This window comes from Meles meles, chromosome 7 (genome assembly GCF_922984935.1).
Source record: "Meles meles chromosome 7, mMelMel3.1 paternal haplotype, whole genome shotgun sequence".
NCBI classification, from domain to species: domain Eukaryota; kingdom Metazoa; phylum Chordata; class Mammalia; order Carnivora; family Mustelidae; genus Meles; species Meles meles.
Window position 1 is genome coordinate 4,411,539 of NC_060072.1, and position 18,902 is coordinate 4,430,440.

At 56.0% G+C, this 18,902-nt stretch overlaps 1 protein-coding gene across 2 annotated transcripts in view; it reads left to right on the forward strand.

Moving 5' to 3' along the window:
• The window catches only part of PHF21B (PHD finger protein 21B), a 93,348-nt gene extending 77,429 nt beyond the window's left edge, over positions 1 to 15,919 (forward strand). For both annotated transcript variants that reach the window (XM_046010747.1, XM_046010748.1), the window contains exons 6-13: positions 4,636 to 4,687; positions 5,909 to 5,985; positions 7,318 to 7,372; positions 8,100 to 8,122; positions 10,089 to 10,247; positions 11,794 to 11,869; positions 12,208 to 12,311; positions 13,850 to 15,919. In XM_046010747.1, the coding sequence (XP_045866703.1) occupies positions 4,636 to 4,687; positions 5,909 to 5,985; positions 7,318 to 7,372; positions 8,100 to 8,122; positions 10,089 to 10,247; positions 11,794 to 11,869; positions 12,208 to 12,311; positions 13,850 to 14,068 (765 nt within the window). In that variant the 3' untranslated portion in view covers positions 14,069 to 15,919. The remainder of the gene's footprint in view (positions 1 to 4,635; positions 4,688 to 5,908; positions 5,986 to 7,317; positions 7,373 to 8,099; positions 8,123 to 10,088; positions 10,248 to 11,793; positions 11,870 to 12,207; positions 12,312 to 13,849) is intronic.
• Positions 15,920 to 18,902: the final 2,983 nt, after the last annotated feature.

An 18,902-nucleotide genomic window follows, 5' to 3' on the forward strand; every position in this document is an offset into this window, starting at 1 on the left:
TATATCAACCAATTAATAACAAAATCAAAGAAACACATCAATAATAATACAATAATAGTAGGGGACTTGAACACTCCCCTCACTGAAATGGACAGATCATCCAAGCAAAAGATCAACAAGGAAATAAAGGCCTTAAATGACACACTGGACCAGATGGACATCACAGATATATTCAGAACATTTCATCCCAAAGCAACAGAATACACATTCTTCTCTAGTGCACATGGAACCTTCTCCAGAATAGATCACATCCTGGGTCACAAATCAGGTCTCAACCGGTATCAAAAGATTAGGATTATTCCCTGCATATTTTCAGACCACAATGCTCTGAAGCTAGAACTCAATCACAAGACGAAAGCTGGAAAGAACCCAAATACATGGAGACTAAACAGCATCCTTCTAAAGAATGAATGGGTTAACCAGGAAATTAAAGAAGAATTGAAAAAATTCATGGAAACAAATGATAATGAAAACACAACAGTTCAAAATCTGTGGGACACAGCAAAGGCAGTCCTGAGAGGAAAATATATAGCGGTACAAGCCTTTCTCAAGAAACAAGAAAGGTCTCAAGTACACAACCTAACCCTACACGTAACGGAGCTGGAGAAAGAACAAGAAAGAAACCCTAAACCCAGCAGGAGAAGAGAAATCATAAAGATCAGAGCAGAAATCAATGAAATAGAAACCAAAAAAACAATAGAAAAAATCAATGAAACTAGGAGCTGGTTCTTTGAAAGAATCAATAAGATTGATAAACCCCTGGCCAGACTCATCAAAAAGAAAAGAGAAAGGACCCAAATCAATAAAATCATGAATGAAAGAGGAGAGATCACAACTAACACCAAAGAAATACAGACAATTATAAGAACATACTATGAGCAACTCTACGCCAACAAATTGGACAATCTGGAAGAAATGGATGCATTCCTAGAGACATATAAACTACCACAACTGAACCAGGAAGAAATAGAAAACCTGAACAGGCCCATAACCAGTAAGGAGATTGAAACAGTCATCAAAAATCTCCAAACAAACAAAAGCCCAGGGCCAGACGGCTTCCCAGGGGAATTCTACCAAACATTTAAAGAAGAACTAATTCCTATTCTCTTGAAACTGTTCCAAAAAATAGAAACGGAAGGAAAACTTCCAAACTCATTTTATGAGGCCAGCATCACCTTGATCCCAAAACCAGACAAGGATCCCACCAAAAAAGAGAACTACAGACCAATATCCTTGATGAACACAGATGCAAAAATTCTCGCCAAAATACTAGCCAATAGGATTCAACAGTACATTAAAAGGATTATTCACCACGATCAAGTGGGATTTATTCCAGGGCTGCAGGGTTGGTTCAACATCCGCAAATCAATCAATGTGATAGAACACATTAATAAAAGAAAGAACAAGAACCATATGATACTCTCAATAGATGCTGAAAAAGCATTTGACAAAGTACAGCATCCCTTCCTGATCAAAACTCTTCAAAGTGTGGGGATAGAGGGCACATACCTCAATATTATCAAAGCCATCTATGAAAAACCCACCGCAAATATCATTCTCAATGGAGAAAAACTGAAAGCTTTTCCGTTAAGGTCAGGAACACGGCAGGGATGTCCATTATCACCACTGCTATTCAACATAGTACTAGAAGTCCTAGCCTCAGCAATCAGACAACAAAAAGAAATTAAAGGCATCCAAATTGGTAAAGAAGATGTCAAACTATCACTCTTCGCAGATGATATGATACTATATGTGGAAAACCCAAAAGACTCCACTCCAAAACTGCTAGAACTTGTCCAGGAATTCAGTAAAGTGTCAGGATATAAAATCAATGCACAGAAATCAGTTGCATTTCTGTACACCAACAACAAGACTGAAGAAAGAGAAATTAAGGAGTCAATCCCATTTACAATTGTACCCAAAACTATAAGATACCTAGGAATAAACCTAACCAAAGAGACTAAGAATCTATACACAGAAAATTATAAAGTACTCATGAAAGAAATTGAGGAAGACACAAAAAAAATGGAAAAATGTTCCATGCTCCTGGATTGGAAGAATAAATATTGTGAAAATGTCTATGCTACCTAAAGCAATCTACACATTTAATGCAATCCCTATCAAAATACCATCCATTTTTTTCAAAGAAATGGAACAAATAATCCTAAAATTTATATGGAACCAGAAAAGACCTCGAATAGCCAAAGGAATATTGAAGAACAAAGCCAAAGTTGGTGGCATCACAATTCCGGACTTCAAGCTCTATTACAAAGCTGTCATCATCAAGACAGCATGGTACTGGCACAAAAACAGACACATAGATCAGTGGAACAGAATAGAGAGCCCAGAAATGGACCCTCAACTCTATGGTCAACTAATCTTCGACAAAGCAGGAAAGAATGTCCAATGGAAAAAAGACAGCCTCTTCAATAAATGGTGCTGGGAAAATTGGACAGCCACATGCAGAAAAATGAAATTGGACCACTTCCTTACACCACACACGAAAATAGACTCCAAATGGATGAAGGACCTCAATGTGAGAAAGGAATCCATCAAAATCCTTGAGGAGAATGCAGGCAGCAACCTCTTCGACCTCAGCTGTAGCAACATCTTCCTAGGAACAACGGCAAAGGCAAGGGAAGCAAGGGCAAAAATGAACTATTGGGATTTCATCAAGATCAAAAGCTTTTGCACAGCAAAGGAAACAGTTAACAAAACCAAAAGACAACTGACAGAATGGGAGAAGATATTTGCAAACGACATATCAGATAAAGGGCTAGTATCCAAAATCTATAAGGAACTTAGCAAACTCAACACCCAAAGAACAAACAATCCAATCAAGAAATGGGCAGAGGACATGAACAGACATTTCTGCAAAGAAGACATCCAGATGGCCAACAGACACATGAAAAAGTGCTCCACGTCACTCGGCATCAGGGAAATACAAATCAAAACCACAATGAGATATCACCTCACACCAGTCAGAATGGCTAAAATTAACAAGTCAGGAAATGACAGATGCTGGCGAGGATGTGGAGAAAGGGGAACCCTCCTCCACTGTTGGTGGGAATGCAAGCTGGTGCAACCACTCTGGAAAACAGCATGGAGGTTCCTCAAAATGTTGAAAATAGAACTACCCTATGACCCAGCAATTGCACTACTGGGTATTTACCCTAAAGATACAAACATAGTGATCCGAAGGGGCACGTGTACCCGAATGTTTATAGCAGCAATGTCTACAATAGCCAGACTATGGAAAGAACCTAGATGTCCATCAACAGATGAATGGATAAAGAAGATGTGGTATATATACACAATGGAATACTATGCAGCCATCAAAAGAAATGAAATCATGCCATTTGCGACGACGTGGATGGAACTAGAGCGTATCATGCTTAGTGAAATAAGTCAATCGGAGAAAGACAACTATCATATGATCTCCCTGATATGAGGACATGGAGAAGCAACATGGGGGGGTGGGGGATAGGAGAAGAGTAAATGAAACAAGATGGGATTGGGAGGGAGACAAACCATAAATGACTCTTAATCTCACAAAACAAACTGGGGGTTGCTGGGGGGAGGTGGGATTGGGAGAGGGGGAGCGGGCTATGGACATTGGGGAGGGGAGGCGAACCATAAGAGACTATGTACTCTGAAAAACAACCTGAGGGTTTTGAAGGGTCAGGGGTGGGAGGTTGGGGGAACAGGTGGTGGGTAATGGGGAGGGCACGTTTTGCATGGAGCACTGGGTGTTATGCAAAAAGAATGAATACTGTTACACTGAAAAAATAAATAAAATGAAAAAAAAAAAATTTGCATGTGAACCATGAGGGTCTCCAGCAGGCTCGGTTGGTGGCCATGGGGACTCTAGGTCTCAGGGTCCTGAGTCTGAGCCCCACGTTGGGCGTGGCGCCGACTTACAAATAGGAATAATGAAATAAATGTAAACACTGAAGTTACAGGTGCTACAATAAAACACAGGCAGCCTGCTTTATACCCGAGTCTGTACGTAAGATTCAAAAAGCCAGACAGCGAAAGAGAGAATACCGGTAAATTCCACTACACCCAAGTTTTTCCATCCATGTGGCCAACAAAAGCATTGTTCCCACCTCCTGAAGTGTGAGTCCTGCACAGCCAGGTCCTCCCGACGAGGACAGTGTGGACGGGGGACAGAGAGGGGATGTGCCACGGAGAAGGCGACGCCCCAGCCCCATGATCGAGGGCGGCGTGCGACAGAGGAGTCACGCGGCTGACACGTTCCCGGATACGGTGGGCTGGGAAGGGGTTCACCTCTGTGGTCTCCCGCCCCCAAGCCGATAACCCAATCTCATCATGAGAAACCATCAGACCCGTCCCAGCACCGGGGCGTCCTTCCTGCCCAGCCCAAGCTCTAAGCGGTCAAGGTTATTAACGACCAGGACAGCCTGAGAATCTGGCACAGCCCAGGGGAGCTAAGGGGACACAGCAACTTAACGCAGCGTGGGGTCGCGGGTGGGGTCCTGGGACGGACAATAGGTGAAAACGAAGGAAACCCGAAGCCGAGAAGCCAGCCCCGTAAGGTGGTGCTCCGCCAATGTTCCCTAAATCAACACACGCGGGAGGCTGTGTTAACGTTTCTCTGTTTCCTTCCCTCAGAAAATCGCCTTCATGGTAGCTCTGGGCCTGGTCACAACGGAGCACTTGGAAGGTAAGGCTCTGCGCGGCGCCTGCCTGCGGTGCTGGCCGGTGGGAAGGCAGCACCCGCCAGTGACCCGCCTCCTGGGAGGTCTGTCCCACGTGCGAGGGTCGTCAGCGCAAAGACCACGAGAGCCGTCCTGCTCCCCCCGGTTCCATGGCTGTCTGCACAGAGCCTGCCTTCTGGTTTTGGCAAAGAGACTGTGTGGGTCCCGTGCTCCCCCGTTGCACGCAGCCCAGGGAGGTGGTTGCTGGAGCCCGACCGCCTGGCCCTGCCGCTTGCTAGCCACTCGGGCTTGGGCCCTCCCGGTCACGTCCGAAGGTCTGCGTTTGAGTCCCACTCATGCTGCTTCGAGCCATGGGCAAGCTTCCTCCACTCTGAACCTCTGTCTCCTCTTCCCGCAACTCGAGGAAGGCTGCACCTTGAAACATTGCAGTGTCGTCGTGAGGTCGAGATGAAAAAGCTTTCCTGATACCTCCTGACTGTGGTTATGCTTTTTATAAGTAGCTCTCCTTGTAAAAATTCTCCCCCTGCCTATGAGACCCTAAGTATTTATTTATTTGGAGCCTGGCCTGGGGTGCCTTACAAGAAACACATGAACGATACTGCAAAGATTTAAAAGAGAAAACTGAGTCCAAAAGACAAGTTAGAAAAGCATGTCAAAACAGCTGTATTCAGAGAAACCGATCCCAGGTTCCACGTGGGAGGCAAAGCAGAAGGAAGGAAAGCGGGGGACCATGTGTGTGGGGTGGTCATGGTCACCGCGTGAAACACATCACACCAGGGGCCCCCTCGGAAGGATTCGTGTGGGAGGCTTCACGTGGGCAGAGCCCACCTGAGCGGCAGGTGGACCTGGTTCCTGGGGCTGCCCTGAGCCTCCCTGTGCAGTTGGGCAGGCGCTAGCCTGGCCAGCAGACATCCCCCGGGAGATGCCCCCGGGCTGGATGATGGCACATGGGGGTTGTGCCTCACGACGACACTGCAGTGTTTCAAGGTGCAGCCTTCCTCGTGTTGCGGGAAGAGGAGACGGAGGTTCAGAGTGGAGAGCGCACCTGCCCATCTGTCTGCCCCAGAGTGAGTGATTCGGAGGCCACTCTGGGGCGGGGACGCCGGGCAGACAGAGGCTGCAGAGCAGGGGAGGGGACCGGGAAGCCCGGGGTTTGCAGAGGAAGAAGAGTTCGGGGTTCCCAGGACAGGAAGGATCCAGTAACCGCTGTGTCTGTGCCTTTCCAGAAATCCAGAACAAACGCCAAGAGCGGAAGAGAAGAAGCACAGCGAACCCCGCCTACAGTGGCCTCCTGGAGACAGAGGTGAGGCCCTGCACTCCCTCACCTGCCCCTCCGGGGACTGGCGTTCCGGGCATGACAATGAATGATGTCCCTCCCCTCCTGAGCTCAGAATCTGTTGAGAAACAGACGCAGATCAGAACGGCAGGTCCTCACTCGGGCTGCACTGGGGAGCGTGGCTTGGGTGCAGGTTATGAGGTTTCCTGGTTCTTCCCCCCGACGATCAGGTGTGGAGCCCTGTCAAGGCCCCAGGAAGCAGCCCCAGAATCATCCCCTAGCAGGGAAGCCGTTTCCTTGGGGCCCGTGGTCCGGCTGTCGCGGCAGCTCTCTGAAGCCGAGCGAGGTCCCCAGAGGCCAGCGCCCGGCACGTTCCAGACTCGGGCTGTCCCTGCTGGGGGACAGGTCCAGGAGGGCCTGTGGGAGGGTCGAGGTGCTGCTGTTCTCACAGGGTGCTGGTCAGTCCAGGCTGCTGTCCTGGGTCCCCGTCAATGACCTGGAACTCGGTGGGGAGGGGGCAGGGGTCCCGGCCAGAGCGACGGTCGCCGGAGTCAGGGGAGCCCCGCCGCCCCGCCCTCTGCTCCTGTCCCCCCGGCTCTCGCACGGAGAACGCGCCCGAGTGTCCGTCTTCATGCCCCTCGCTTCCCCGCTCTTTTCCTGAGCGTGCTCTGTCCCCGAGATGGTGTCCCAAGCACTGGGCCCCTTCTGAAAGATTGTCGCTGAGCTGTTTCTTGACCGGCACGCGAGGAAGCCGTGTGCCATCTGTATGACGAGGGCCCTGTCCCCTTTGCCGCGCTCACCGATGAAGCCATCCACCGCTCTGCCGGCCCGGCCATATGTAGTGTCCCAAGTCCGTGGGGGCCGGCGGGAGACCACCTGATGAGCAAGTCAGGAGTCAGCTTGGCGCTGTGACCCTTGAACCCAGGGCCCACCGTAGCTCCGGGAGCGGCCCTCCACGGGCCTCACCCTTGGCTGTGAGCACAGCGCGGCCACATCGAGCCGAGTGATGTCACTCAGCCGTCCCCCCACAGCAAAGCCTCCCAGACCAGGGTTTGAACGGGCTTCCCCCGTGGCAGAAGCCCCCTTTTGGAATGTGCCAGAAACCTGATTTGGGGTCTCTAGGGCGTCCTTCCTGAGCGAGGTGGTTGTACCCCCAGGGGACAGGGGAGATTCCGTGCCTCCCACGGGGCAGAGCCGGCTCACCCGCCGTTCCCCTGCGCTGCTGCCCCCGTGTCCGTCCTAGTTGTGACCTCCGGAGCCGTGGGCGGGAGCCTGTCCCGGGTGCGTCCTGGGTGGGAGCCGCATCCCCGAGCAGGGCTCCATGTGAGATGCCTTTGTTTTGTTTTCCGTCCCCCGCAGAGGAAACGGCTGGCGTCCAACTATCTCAACACCCCCCTGTTCCTCACAGCGAGAGGTAAGTGCCCGTAGGCCACGGCTCCCCAGGGCTGCCCCGGGGCCCGGGGCCAAGGCGGCATGGGTGACCCCCCGCTCCAGGCCTGTGTGGGGACAGAGCTGCTTTCCAGCGGATGGTGCCTTCTAGCTCCCAGGCCCTCCTCGCTGTGGCCTCCTTTGCCCCGACATCTGTGCGGAGGAGGAGGGCGGGCCCGAGCCGGGACGATGGCGTGAGGGCTGGACACGGCAGCCCGTGGTAAACGGTCGGACATTGCTTACACACAGAAGCTCTGCTCCCCTCTGGACAGTGTCCTCTGCGGACAGCTCTGAGCCAGCAACTGAGAAAAACCATGTTTTGTGATCATTAAATGTGAGGTTTGGCCTCACTTACTAGAAGGACAGTGGGCTATGGACAAAAAAAAAAAAAACCACACGCACAGTTGAAAATGAGTCCCTGTGAGAGGTCCGTGGAAGGTTGGCTTGCCTGCGGGGCAGCCTGGTGCCCGTCCCAGGGTGGGTCCTGGCCACAACCAGGGCAGAGACCCTGACTTCCGCCATGCCCCAGGTGAGAACTGGGTGTCCCAGGGCCCGTGATGCTCCCGTCCCACCCCAGGTGAGGACCGGAGCCTGGGATGCTCCCGTCTTGCCCTGGGTGGGAACCTGCCTCACCGGGCCTCGTGGCCTCCGGTCCTGATTGGTGCCCCTCCAGCGCCCGCTAACGTGTTCTCCGCCCTTCTTCCCTGTGCTAGCCAATGAGGACCCCTGCTGGAAGGTAGGTGTCCCCTCGCCAACAGGTCGGGGTGGGGCGGGTACAGGCGGGGCGCTCCTGGCAGGGGTGAGCCGAGGGGAGGGCCTTCGGGCTCAGTCCTCCCTACCACGAGCTTTGCAACACCGACTGGCTCAGCCCGCAGGCGGCTCGAACATGACCTCTCTCCGCCGACTGCTGAGGACGCAGGGATCCCGGGGGCCAGGAGGCAGCTGCTAACACCAGGGCCGGCCAGGCTCTACCTGGCTCTGCTCGGCCCTGCTGTGTGACCTCGGGGGGAGCAGCTCTCTCGGGTCCGCATCGCCCACCTCACGGGGGTCTAGACCCTGTAATCCTCAGGGTGTCACCCCTCAGGAATCCGTTTCAGTGATCCTTTGAGACCCCGACGCTCCACGCACACTGGTGTCCCTGCTTCCCAGGACACAAGCTGGTTGTGACCTCATTTTTTTTTTTGAGATTTTATTTATTTATCTGAGAACGAGCGAGCACCAACAGGGGCAGCGCTAGAAGGAGATGGAGAAGCAGACTCAGCACTGAGCAGGGAGCCTGACGCAAGGCTCGATCCCAAGACCCTAGATCATGACCTGAGCTGAAGTCAGATGCTCAACCGACTGAGCCGCCCAGGCGCCCTGTGACCTCATTTTCTAAATAAGTTTTGGATCAAATCCTAAAAGAATTGGTAGCCCCCACATGCCTATAACGGTCAGGCCACCGAGCAGCAGCAGGCGACGGGCGTAAACTCCGGTGAGCCCCGCCTTTTTGCCACCAGAACCGTGTAGTGTCACAGACCGGTGCTGGTGGCCTGTCGTGCTCGTCCACAGACACCTGTGCCCAACAGCGGGGGCACAGGATGGGCCTCGAGCCTGAGCCCCGCCTCCACAGACCCCAGGCCTGGAGGGGCCATGGCTTCGGGGCAGGGGACCCCGCCACTGGTCTGGCATCCACCTCCGGCTCACTGAGCGATCTTGGGCACATGGCTCGCTGGCCCGGGGCTCCTGCACTGACGTGAGTGCTGGCGACGGACCTCTGAGGCCTCGTCTCTGCTGCCGCCTCCATCAAGGGCAGCCTGGGGTTCGGGGTCCTCGTGGTGTGGGTCATCCCCCATGAGAGCCTCTGGTCCTTTGCCACCGTAAAGTCAGAAGGTGCTGCAGACACACGGGCAGAGAACAGACCTCCCATGCGTGGAGTGGGTGGTGGAAAATTGTTCAGACTCTGCAGGTCACGGGAGGCATGGGGTGATGAGAGGCTCCTCTCTCTGTCCACAGTGCAGCAAGCTGGCTGGAAAGATAGTGAGCTCCCTGCCCTGCGGGTGTGTAAGCAGAGGCCAAACAAAGAGGTGGACGGGACGTCTGAAGTTCCTTTAGCCCAGGGAAAGAGGAAGCCGCCCCTTACCAGGCTCCTATGTGGAGTGTGTTCTGTGTGCCCTGTCCTGCTGGGCCTTCCCAGCATCCTGTGGGGCCGGCAGCATTAGCCCCCGTTACAGAGGTGGGCACAGAGGAGTGCAGGAACCCACATGGGACGTTGGGAGATGTCAGGTTAGACCGAGGTGCATCAAGAGGACTGGAGAGCTGTGACCGCAGACCCCCCAAGGCGGTGGGCAGGAGGGAGGCTTTGCGAGCGCTGGCCTGCCCCCCCCCCCCACTCCAGGATATGGGACAGTGGGACGTTAGGGACCCAGGTGGACTGCGTCCTAAGCCCCAGCAGGACCACCCATACCTGGCGTCTGGGTTTCAGCTGGGATGAATTGGGGTGCCAGGGTGCCACACCCCGCCTGACTCTGACTCAGTGGCTGTGTCCCTAGGAAACGTGGCCCAGGTGGTGCCCTGGAGTCCACGTGCACGTTCCTGGGCTCGTCTCCCAGAGCTGCTGAGAAACACTGGGTCCCAAGCAGGTCAGGACGGCGGCTGGCTAGGGGCCCCCCTGCTCCCTCCCAGCCCCGCCGACCCACCTCCTGTCCTCCCTTCTCTTCCAGAGTGAGATTGCCCATGATGAGCACTGTGCCGCCTGCAAGCGAGGGGCCGACCTGCAGCCTTGCGGCACCTGCCCGGGGGCCTACCACCTCAGCTGCCTGGACCCGCCCCTCAAGACGGCACCCAAGGGTGTGTGGCGGTGCCCCAAGTGCCAGCAGAAGGTACGGGAGACTGTGCTGCTGGGCAGCGGGCCCTCCCGCCCCCCACCGACTCTCCCTGCACCGAAGGACCCTCCCACAGCACAGCATCTGAGGCTGGGGAATCTGGGGGGCTGCCCCGTGCGCTGCAGGGTCTCAGTGCCCCCAGGCTCTGCCCGCTAGATGCCAGGACACCCCCACAGTGGCCATCTCAGACATTGCCAACAGAGGCCCACTGGGGACGACTGAGCAGAGGTGTCCTCTCTGCGGCGATCTGACCCAGTGACTCCACCTCTGAGCTCCAGATTCCCCCTGGGGAGAACCTGAACTAGCATCGCAAACCACAAAAACAGAGCTAACTAACGCGTTCCATCTCCCTGCCACCACACACGGGAAAACCTAGCAGGTTCGAAAAAACAGTAACACTCCCTTCTGATGCTGATGCGGGGAAGTAGACACTCTTTTATCAAGAGCCTCACAAATGTGTGTGGAAAACCTAGCAGGTTCGAAAAAACAGTAACACTCCCTTCTGATGCTGATGCGGGGAAGTAGACACTCTTTTATCAAGAGCCTCACAAATGTATATATATCTTTTAAACGCAGAATCTAGCTTTGGGGAATGTAGTCCCAGGAAGGAATCCAAATACAGATAAAATTCTGTGCATGAAGACCTTGTCTATAAAGGAAGAGATACAGCTGCCTCGCAGCAGTAGGAGACCGTGAACTTCATTCCAGCAGGTGCGCTCAGTGCCATGTTACACGGTCACTGGAGATGGTCGTTACGAAGAGTTTGTGATCCTTTGGGGCGTGTTCTCTATGTGGACCTAAGTTTTAAAGAAAGAAGGCTCCAGGCTTTATAGTGGTTCCTTAGCTCCGTCGTCAGCTCCCCGAGAAAGCAGCAGGTAGAATAAGACACGGGGGAGGGCAGCCTTCTGAGTGTTATAGGCACGTGGGAACTTTCCTGTGCTTTTGTGTGAAGGGTGTTTTTCTACGTAGTGCGTATGTGTTACTTGTAAAATCCTAGGGGAATCACCTTTATTTCTGAAAACACTGATTCTTGCGGGTTCCCATCCTCCCCGGGGACTTAGGGAGAGGCTGGGTACAGTGGCCCTATGTCACTGTCTCCCGTGGGGACCACCAGCCGCTGCGTCGTGACTGCCTCAGGGCTCACAGCTCTTTGAGGGAAGACGAAGAGGACGCAAGATTCTCTTCCCCACCTGGGCACGGTGGTGGGGCCTCACTGGGCCCTCGGGGTGTCCCCCACTTGCCTGGGACTGCTCTCGGGTCCCCAGGACACGGGAAGAAGACAGGTGGCCATTCGTGGATGCATTCGGTCAGGAAGAATTGGGACTTCCACGCCAGCACCGTGGGGGGCCCTGGCAAGAAGCGGGTTCCTGCCCTCGAGGAGCCCTGCGAGCCGACCATGAGGCGGGGCAGCCCCATCCCATCATGGTTGAGGAACCTGCTGCTCAGAGAGCTTGTCCCCCACCCCTGCTCCCCCAGGGGGGCACAGCCAGGCCACGGCAGGTTCTGGCCCATCCGCTTGCTCATCTCCCTGTCTGCCCTCTAGGCCTTAAAGAAGGACGACGGTGTGCCCTGGACCGGGATGCTGGCCATCGTGCACTCCTATGTCACCCACAAGACGGGTAAGACTGCCTCGGGGAGTGGAGAAGGGCACCGCCTCCCTTCTCTCCAACCCCAGCCCCATCCTCTGGACTCACTCTGGGTCCATCCGAAGCTGTTCTGAGCCGGAGCTCCGCAAAGAGGGCCCCCGGGACTGATCCTGAGTGCTGGGCAGTTCCCATGGGGGGAATGGCCCTCCCAGCCGCTGTGTGTGCAGCCGGGGCCCCTGGCTTCTGCAGGAGGATATGGCAGAATGGCCTGGAGGTGCAGACCTTGGGTTCTTACTGCTCTTCCCGCTCACCCGTGGCCCAGCCTTTTTGCTCACCCGGCTTGTGTCCTCACCTGGCCTTCTCTTCGCCAGTCAAGGAAGAAGAGAAGCAGAAGCTGCTGCAGAGAGGCAGCGAGCTGCAGAGCGAGCACCAGCAGCTGGAGGAGCGGGACCGGCGCCTGGCCTCAGCCGTGAAGGTTCGCTGGGTGTGGGGGGCAGGAGGCCGGGGGACCTTAGAGCCCCGAGATTTAAGTCCAGAGCCTCACTGTTCTGTTCTTGAGGCCCCGGGAGAAGACAGGCTCCCCAGCATCATCAGCAAGCCAGGAGGTAGACAGTGCGGCTCTGTGACCTGCTCAGCAGAGAGCTGCCAAACTGAGGCCGCCCAGCTCCGCTCCCACCTAGCTCTTCGTCTGGGGCCAGGCCCCGTCTCTGAACCTCAGTTTCTTCTTGCGTAAAGTGAACATGACTTCCCTGCTGTGGTGTGGCGGTCACCAAGACAGTGGTGAGGGTGGTGATGATGGTGATCACGGTGATCATGGCTGATGATGGTGATGGTGATGATGGTGATGATGATGATGATGGTGATGATGATGATGATGGTGACGGTGGTGGTGATAGTGATGTCAGTGACGATAGCGGTGATGGCCGTGGTGCTTGTGATAACGGTGGGGGTGGTTGGTGGTGATGGTAACAATAATGATGGTGGTGATGGCGATGTGACGGTAGTGATGGTGACGGTCATGATAGTGTTCAGGTGGTGATGATGATGGTGATGATGGTGATGATGGTGATGGTGATGATGGTGATGATGGTGATGATGATGATGATGGTGATGGTGATGATGGTGATGGTGATGATGGTGATGATGGTGATGATGATGGTGATGGTGATGATGATGATGATGATGATGATGGTGATGATGATGGTGATGATGATGATGATGGTGATGGTGATGATGGTGATGGTGATGATGATGGTGATGGTGATGATGGTGATGATGGTGATGATGGTGATGGTGATGATGATGATGATGATGATGATGGTGATGATGATGGTGATGATGATGATGATGGTGATGGTGATGATGATGATGGTGATGATGTTGGTGGTGGTGGTGATGATGATGCCAAGGGCAATGCCAGGTCCTCGTCTCACTTAATCTGAATAACCCAAGGGGAGGCCCCGTGGTTATTCCTGTCTCAGAGTCTGGGTGCAGTCTCAGGGAGTAGAAGTGATTTCCCTGAGGAGCAAGTAGCTTACACTCCAGCTTGGGCCCCGTCCCGACTGCTGTCTGTGCTGCCCTGAAACGTACAAAGCCCACCGAAGGACGAGAGCCCGGCAGGCAGCAGACAGAGCAGAGAGCGGGCCGGCCGGCCGCACATCTCCTGCCGCTGCTGTGTTGAGCCAGAAGTGGCTCCCGGCTTCCCCGGCAGGAGGAGAAATGACCCGGTCAGCGAGGTAGCATCACAGTCAGGAGGAAGAAGGTTCCACGCTCCCACCCAGGCACAGCATTTCTAGCCCTGAACTCTGAAACAGACTTCTCCTGGGTGTCTGGCTGCAATTCCATTCCTCACGGCTGCTGGTTTGTGGAAGGCCCTCGGGCTGGTTTCTTTCAGGCCTCTGGCCGCAAGAAGGGAGGAACCGTGGGAGGGGGGCTGAGAGCATGGCAGCCCCAGGCAGCCTGCAGGGTGGGATTCTGAGACGCTGCCCCCCACCCCCTCTCTCTCCCCGACAGAAATGCCTAGAGCTTCAGACGAGCCTGCTGGCCCAGCAGAGGGGCACCCAGTTGTCCTTGGACCGCCTGCGGGCCCTCCTGAGACTGATACAGGGCGGGCAGAGGCTGCAGGTCACCATGGCAACCACCAGCCCCGCCCCGCTGCTGGCCGGGCCCTGGACCAAGCCCCCAGCCCCGACCGTGCACTCTGCCCTCCAGCAGCCCCAGGGGCACAACTGACCCCGCGGACCGGCTTCACACCCACGGAAGGTTCTTGGGACCCCGCTCAGCAGACCTGAGGTTTCTGTCCGCCTTAATTCATAAACACTATGAATTTCAGATGAAAATAAAACCCGACCGAGAGAGAGAGAGAGAGAGAGAGAGAGAGAGAAAAGAAGGGAGGAGCCGGGTGGAAGTCCCAGAGCTGGGACCGGTGGGGATGGAGCCCTCCTGTCCGCGTTCGGACGGGACACCAAGGAAGCCAGGTGGGCGCGGACGGCCGGGGTCGCACTCAGCCCCCGGCTGTTGGGCTGCCCAGGCCTTTGGCTTCCAGGCACAGGCATCTCCTTGGCCTGGGGCTGCCCCCGGGGAGAGAGAAGGGCAGAGGTCGGGAGGGGAGCCAGGAACCCGAAGACCTAGCTAAGTAGTAGCAGTAGTTGGGGCGAGCAGTGGGTAGCGAATCTAGGTAGGACTCCGCGCCCCTCCCACTCAGGGGCCCGGGGCTCGAGGCTGGGGCGCCCTAGCGCCTTCCTGGAACGCAGGCCCCTCTCTGTCAGTATTATTAGCGTTCAGAGTCACAGCTGTCGAACTTGAAAGAGACCATAGTGTGGGTCCCTCCGGGGAGGGACTCTGCGGTCCCCACCTGCCGGGTCCTCCACACCCTGGGTCTCCGGAGCACCCGCGCCGTACGCCTCCTGCCCTCTGCTGAGCTTCTGGACTCCTTTTGCCATCGATGTGTTTTTCTCATGGAGTTTCTGGGCAAGACAGAGCTGCAGGCTGCCGGGGAGGCCTGTGGCGGGTTTTCTATCCGGGGTTGAATCCCTCCACTTACGACTGAAGCCTTTTCTTTTCTCCTCCGAAGAGCCGATAAAGTGTTCCATTCCTCTTTTCTTGCCAGTACAGACTTTTATGCCAAAAAATAACTTTACATTTTTGTATGGCGTTTTTATTGTAAGATATTTAATGTGAAGGGGGGGACGCTTGCTGACTTCTTTTCCTGCTTCCAGTGGTCTCTGCTGCCAGGTACGAATGCGAAAACCCCTCCTGGGGGGACGGCCAAACCGGAGAGATCCGGAGGGTCCTCTCAGAAGGGGGGGAGGGAGGGGGGCAGTGGCCTCGGGAGGGTTTGGCCTTCGGAGACGCAAGAGTCCCTCTGCTTGCTATCTCCTCGTGATCCTGAGAGCTGAGGGCACGTGCGTCATAGAAGGGCTCCCGCCTCCCGAGGTGGGAAGTCCATCCACCAGCTTCTCCAGTCCCGAGGGACGTAGCACAACCGGAAAGGCATCCGGAAGCCACCGGGCTCCCACCCAGCATATCACACGGTGCCCAATTGCATTGAACACACGTGTGCGTGTGCACACACAGCCCCAGACCCACACGCACACGTGCACGCCGACAGGTGCAGAGCGGGGAGGCTGGCCGGGATCCCACAGACTGCCGCGGTCCCTCCCGTCATTTTCTCGACTCCGGGAGAAACTGTGCTGTACGATACAGATCTATTTTAATACACTTAACACTGGGTTGAACAAGATTTTTATATTCTTTTACTGATGAACAAAGTGAACTGTGAGACACACGTCTTCTATATTGGTTACTCTAGATGCCAATTACGCATTCCCGCGTGGCTTGCGATGTAAATGTCTTCAGAATCCTTTTTGTTGGTTTGTTTTTCTTCTTGGATGGATTGAATTGAATTTTTAAAAAAAATGTAATGGGAGGATGTGGAAGGTTGGACCCGGGAGGGGTAGCTGCCGACGTGTCTTGAGACTTAGTGTTTTTGGACCAAGGAGGACCGTCCAGTGGATAGTGAGGGTAGAGAAAAAGTGTTTGTCTTTAATAAGCCGATGTAGTTTTCCTTCTGTACGACGTATTAAACTCGACTGATGATTTCAAAGCCTTGTGGTTTGCTTTGTCTTCAGCAGAGAGACCTCCGTGAGCACGAGGGGCGGGGGTGGGGGGCATTGGGGAGGTGGAAAGTCAGGGTCCTGCCCCTGATGGGAGGCAGGGAGGGACAAGAGAGCTCGTGGGCACCCTCCACGTGCTGATCCAATGCACCCCTCCCCCTCCCAGTGGCAGGTGCACCTGTTGGGACCCGATGGTGGTCACAAGCAAGAGAAAACCACCCAGTCGAGCGCTATGCGGTGTGGACACTGCTCCCTCCCTCTCCTGCGTCTCAGCCCCTCGACAGCACCCACTTTTTTCTGTTGCACACGAGCCCCTACAATCACTCAGGGGCTTTGTCCTTGGCCTTCCAAGAGACCAGCCCAACTGGGGGGCCAGACCCCTGCATCCTGACCCCAGGCCCTTCAAAGGCCTCCGGTCGTCCCATTCAGGTGAGGAGCCCACCTCTGGACAACCAGATGTGGCCAAGGGTAGGATCAAATATGAAGGGGTGGGCGGGGCTGCAGGGGTGGGCGGGGCTGCACGGCCCAGCCAAGGAAGGTCTCTGACAGTCCTGTCCTGTTTCCAAGCTGGTCCAGAATCGCGTAGTTTGGTTGGGGCCCAGAGTTCAAGGCGCCTCTGCCTGACCCCGGCCGCACCCTCCGCCAGTACCCCACTGCCTCACTGAGCACCGCCCCGGTCTCAGCCCCTGGGGCCCAGGAGGAGCCCCTCCCCCCATCCTGGGGACTCAAGGTTCCCCTTGTTCTCAGTCTCCTGTTTTCTTCCCAACCTTTCGTGTCCTTTCCAACAGGCTGCCCCTCTCCCCATGATTCCCCTGGGGCTGCCCAATTCTAGGTCAGTCGTGACCTCCCTGTGGCCAGATCCAGTGGGGGACGTGCTGACCGTGGCCCCCTGCTGAAGGAGACTCCCAGGACCCCCACACCTGGTTTTTCCAGTTCGTCTCTTCCCCTAGGTCTATGCTCTGACTTCGGTCCTGAATTCCTAGGCTGACATCGTCCAGCCTCTCGGTTCTCTGTCTCCGGGCTCACTGCTCCCCGGCTGCTATCTCCAGGCGGGGCCTTGGCCTCGCACCCCTGCCTGCTGGGCATCAGGAAGCATCTGTCTCTGCCAGGCCCACCCTCCTGCCCCTGTCCCATTTCTGGAAGATTCCATCTTCCTAATACATGAGCCAGCAGCCCAGTGGTCTCACCCTCCACACCTGGCCGTTAGCACTGTGCTCAGAATAGAAGCAGGGGGTGGCCCTGTGTCACCGCGCACACCAACATCACCGTGGTCTCAGCCCGCCAGCGCAGCCGTGGGCGTAACATGCGCTCCACTCCCATCCCGCCACTCTCGGTTCTCAGCCCAGCAGCGCCAGCATGACGATGCCTCTGCCGGTCTTGCTCAGCAGCAAGTCCTCCAAGGCCGCAATCACCGCATTCTCTGGCCCTTTGGCTTCCCTTCCCGCCTCTCTCCATTCTCCTCGCTCCGTTCCAGCCAAACGGCCTCCCTGCTCTAGCTGGAGCCCACTTGGGCATGCTCCTGCCACAGGGCCTTTGCATGTGCCTTGTCTGCACCAGGTGTGCCCCACCGTCTCTTGGACTGGCTTCCCCACTTGCTTGGGAACTGGACCCCAGTCCCCTTGAGGTGCAGCTGTCCCCAGCCCCCCTCATGAGGACAGCATTTCCTCTCCTCCCCTCTTGTTTGATTCCTCAGACCGACAACTTTCTGTGACTCACCTTTTTGCTTCCGCCTGCTTCACGAAGGCGGGGAACCTGGTCGGTTTTACTCACCAGTTCCCAGCATCCAGCAGAGGGCCTGGCACCCAGGAAACAGGTGCTCAGTAAGGAGTCATGGAGAAATGAAGGAGGCTTTTAAGAGACAGAGCTGCTGGGCCTCTGGGCTGCCTCCGCCCGGCTCAGGGCCCTGCCCCCATGGGCCCTGCTCCCAGTCCAGCTGCAGGTCCACTTGTCCAGTGAGGGTGGGGGCGGGGGAGGAGGAAGCTGAGGCTGGGGGAGGGGCGGGATCGCCACGGACCCGCAGTTGCAGAGGTGAACCCAGATTCCGTGAGGTCCTTGTCCTCCAATCCCACGGAGGTTCCAGGACAGCCCACCTGGCTCCCGACAAGAGAGGCGGGGGCCTGGGGGGCTCCAGCGCCCCAACACAGGGCAGGAGTTCCCTGCAAGTCTAGGTGTGCCCCCACCGCCCCTGCTCCGCGATGAGAGCTCCCTCCCTCCTGGGGAGCCCCTCCAGGGTTGGCTCTGCCATTAGAAAGGGGCCCCAGAGTGTGTGCGCAACTGCGGTCCTCCTGTCCCTCCAAAACTACCACCAGCACCCCGGGGACCCACCGGCGCCCCGGGGGCCCTTGCCCACGTGCCGGGAAACCCCGGGTTCCATGGGGTCTCCAGCACCTTCCGATTCCCCGGCTCCATCTGACCCGGCCCCGGGGAGCAGGGCCCATCAGAGCTCTGCAGTGCACCCCAAGCAAACTCAGGGGTGGGCGACTCCCCGGCACCAGCCATCAGGATGGCCATCCCCGGTGGCCTCTTGTCCCCAAGGTTATGGTGATGGAGAGTCACCACTTCCCAGAGCGCTCCCCCGGAGGGGCACTTAGCTTCCAGAAGCTGCCATAACAAAGCACCACTGACCACGGGTTTAAACCACAGAAAGGAATTTCTGCCAGTTCAAGGCGTGAGCTGGGCCGGTCCCCAGCCTGGGGCTGGGGCCACTCAGGTGCGCCTTGGCGTGGGGGTGGTCCTCTCTCCCCGTGCCCTCTTGTCTTCTGTCCATGCAGCTTGCTGGGGACCTGTGGGGCTCTCCAGCCTGCAGACCCAACGTGGATCTCTGCCTCCTCTTCCTGTGGCCCCCCGTGGGCGTGTCTCAGGCAGAGTTCCTTCCTTCACAAGGGTGAGGACATGCAGTAGGGCCAACCTCATGATTTCACATAAAGTTAGTCATCCTGCTTCCAAATAAG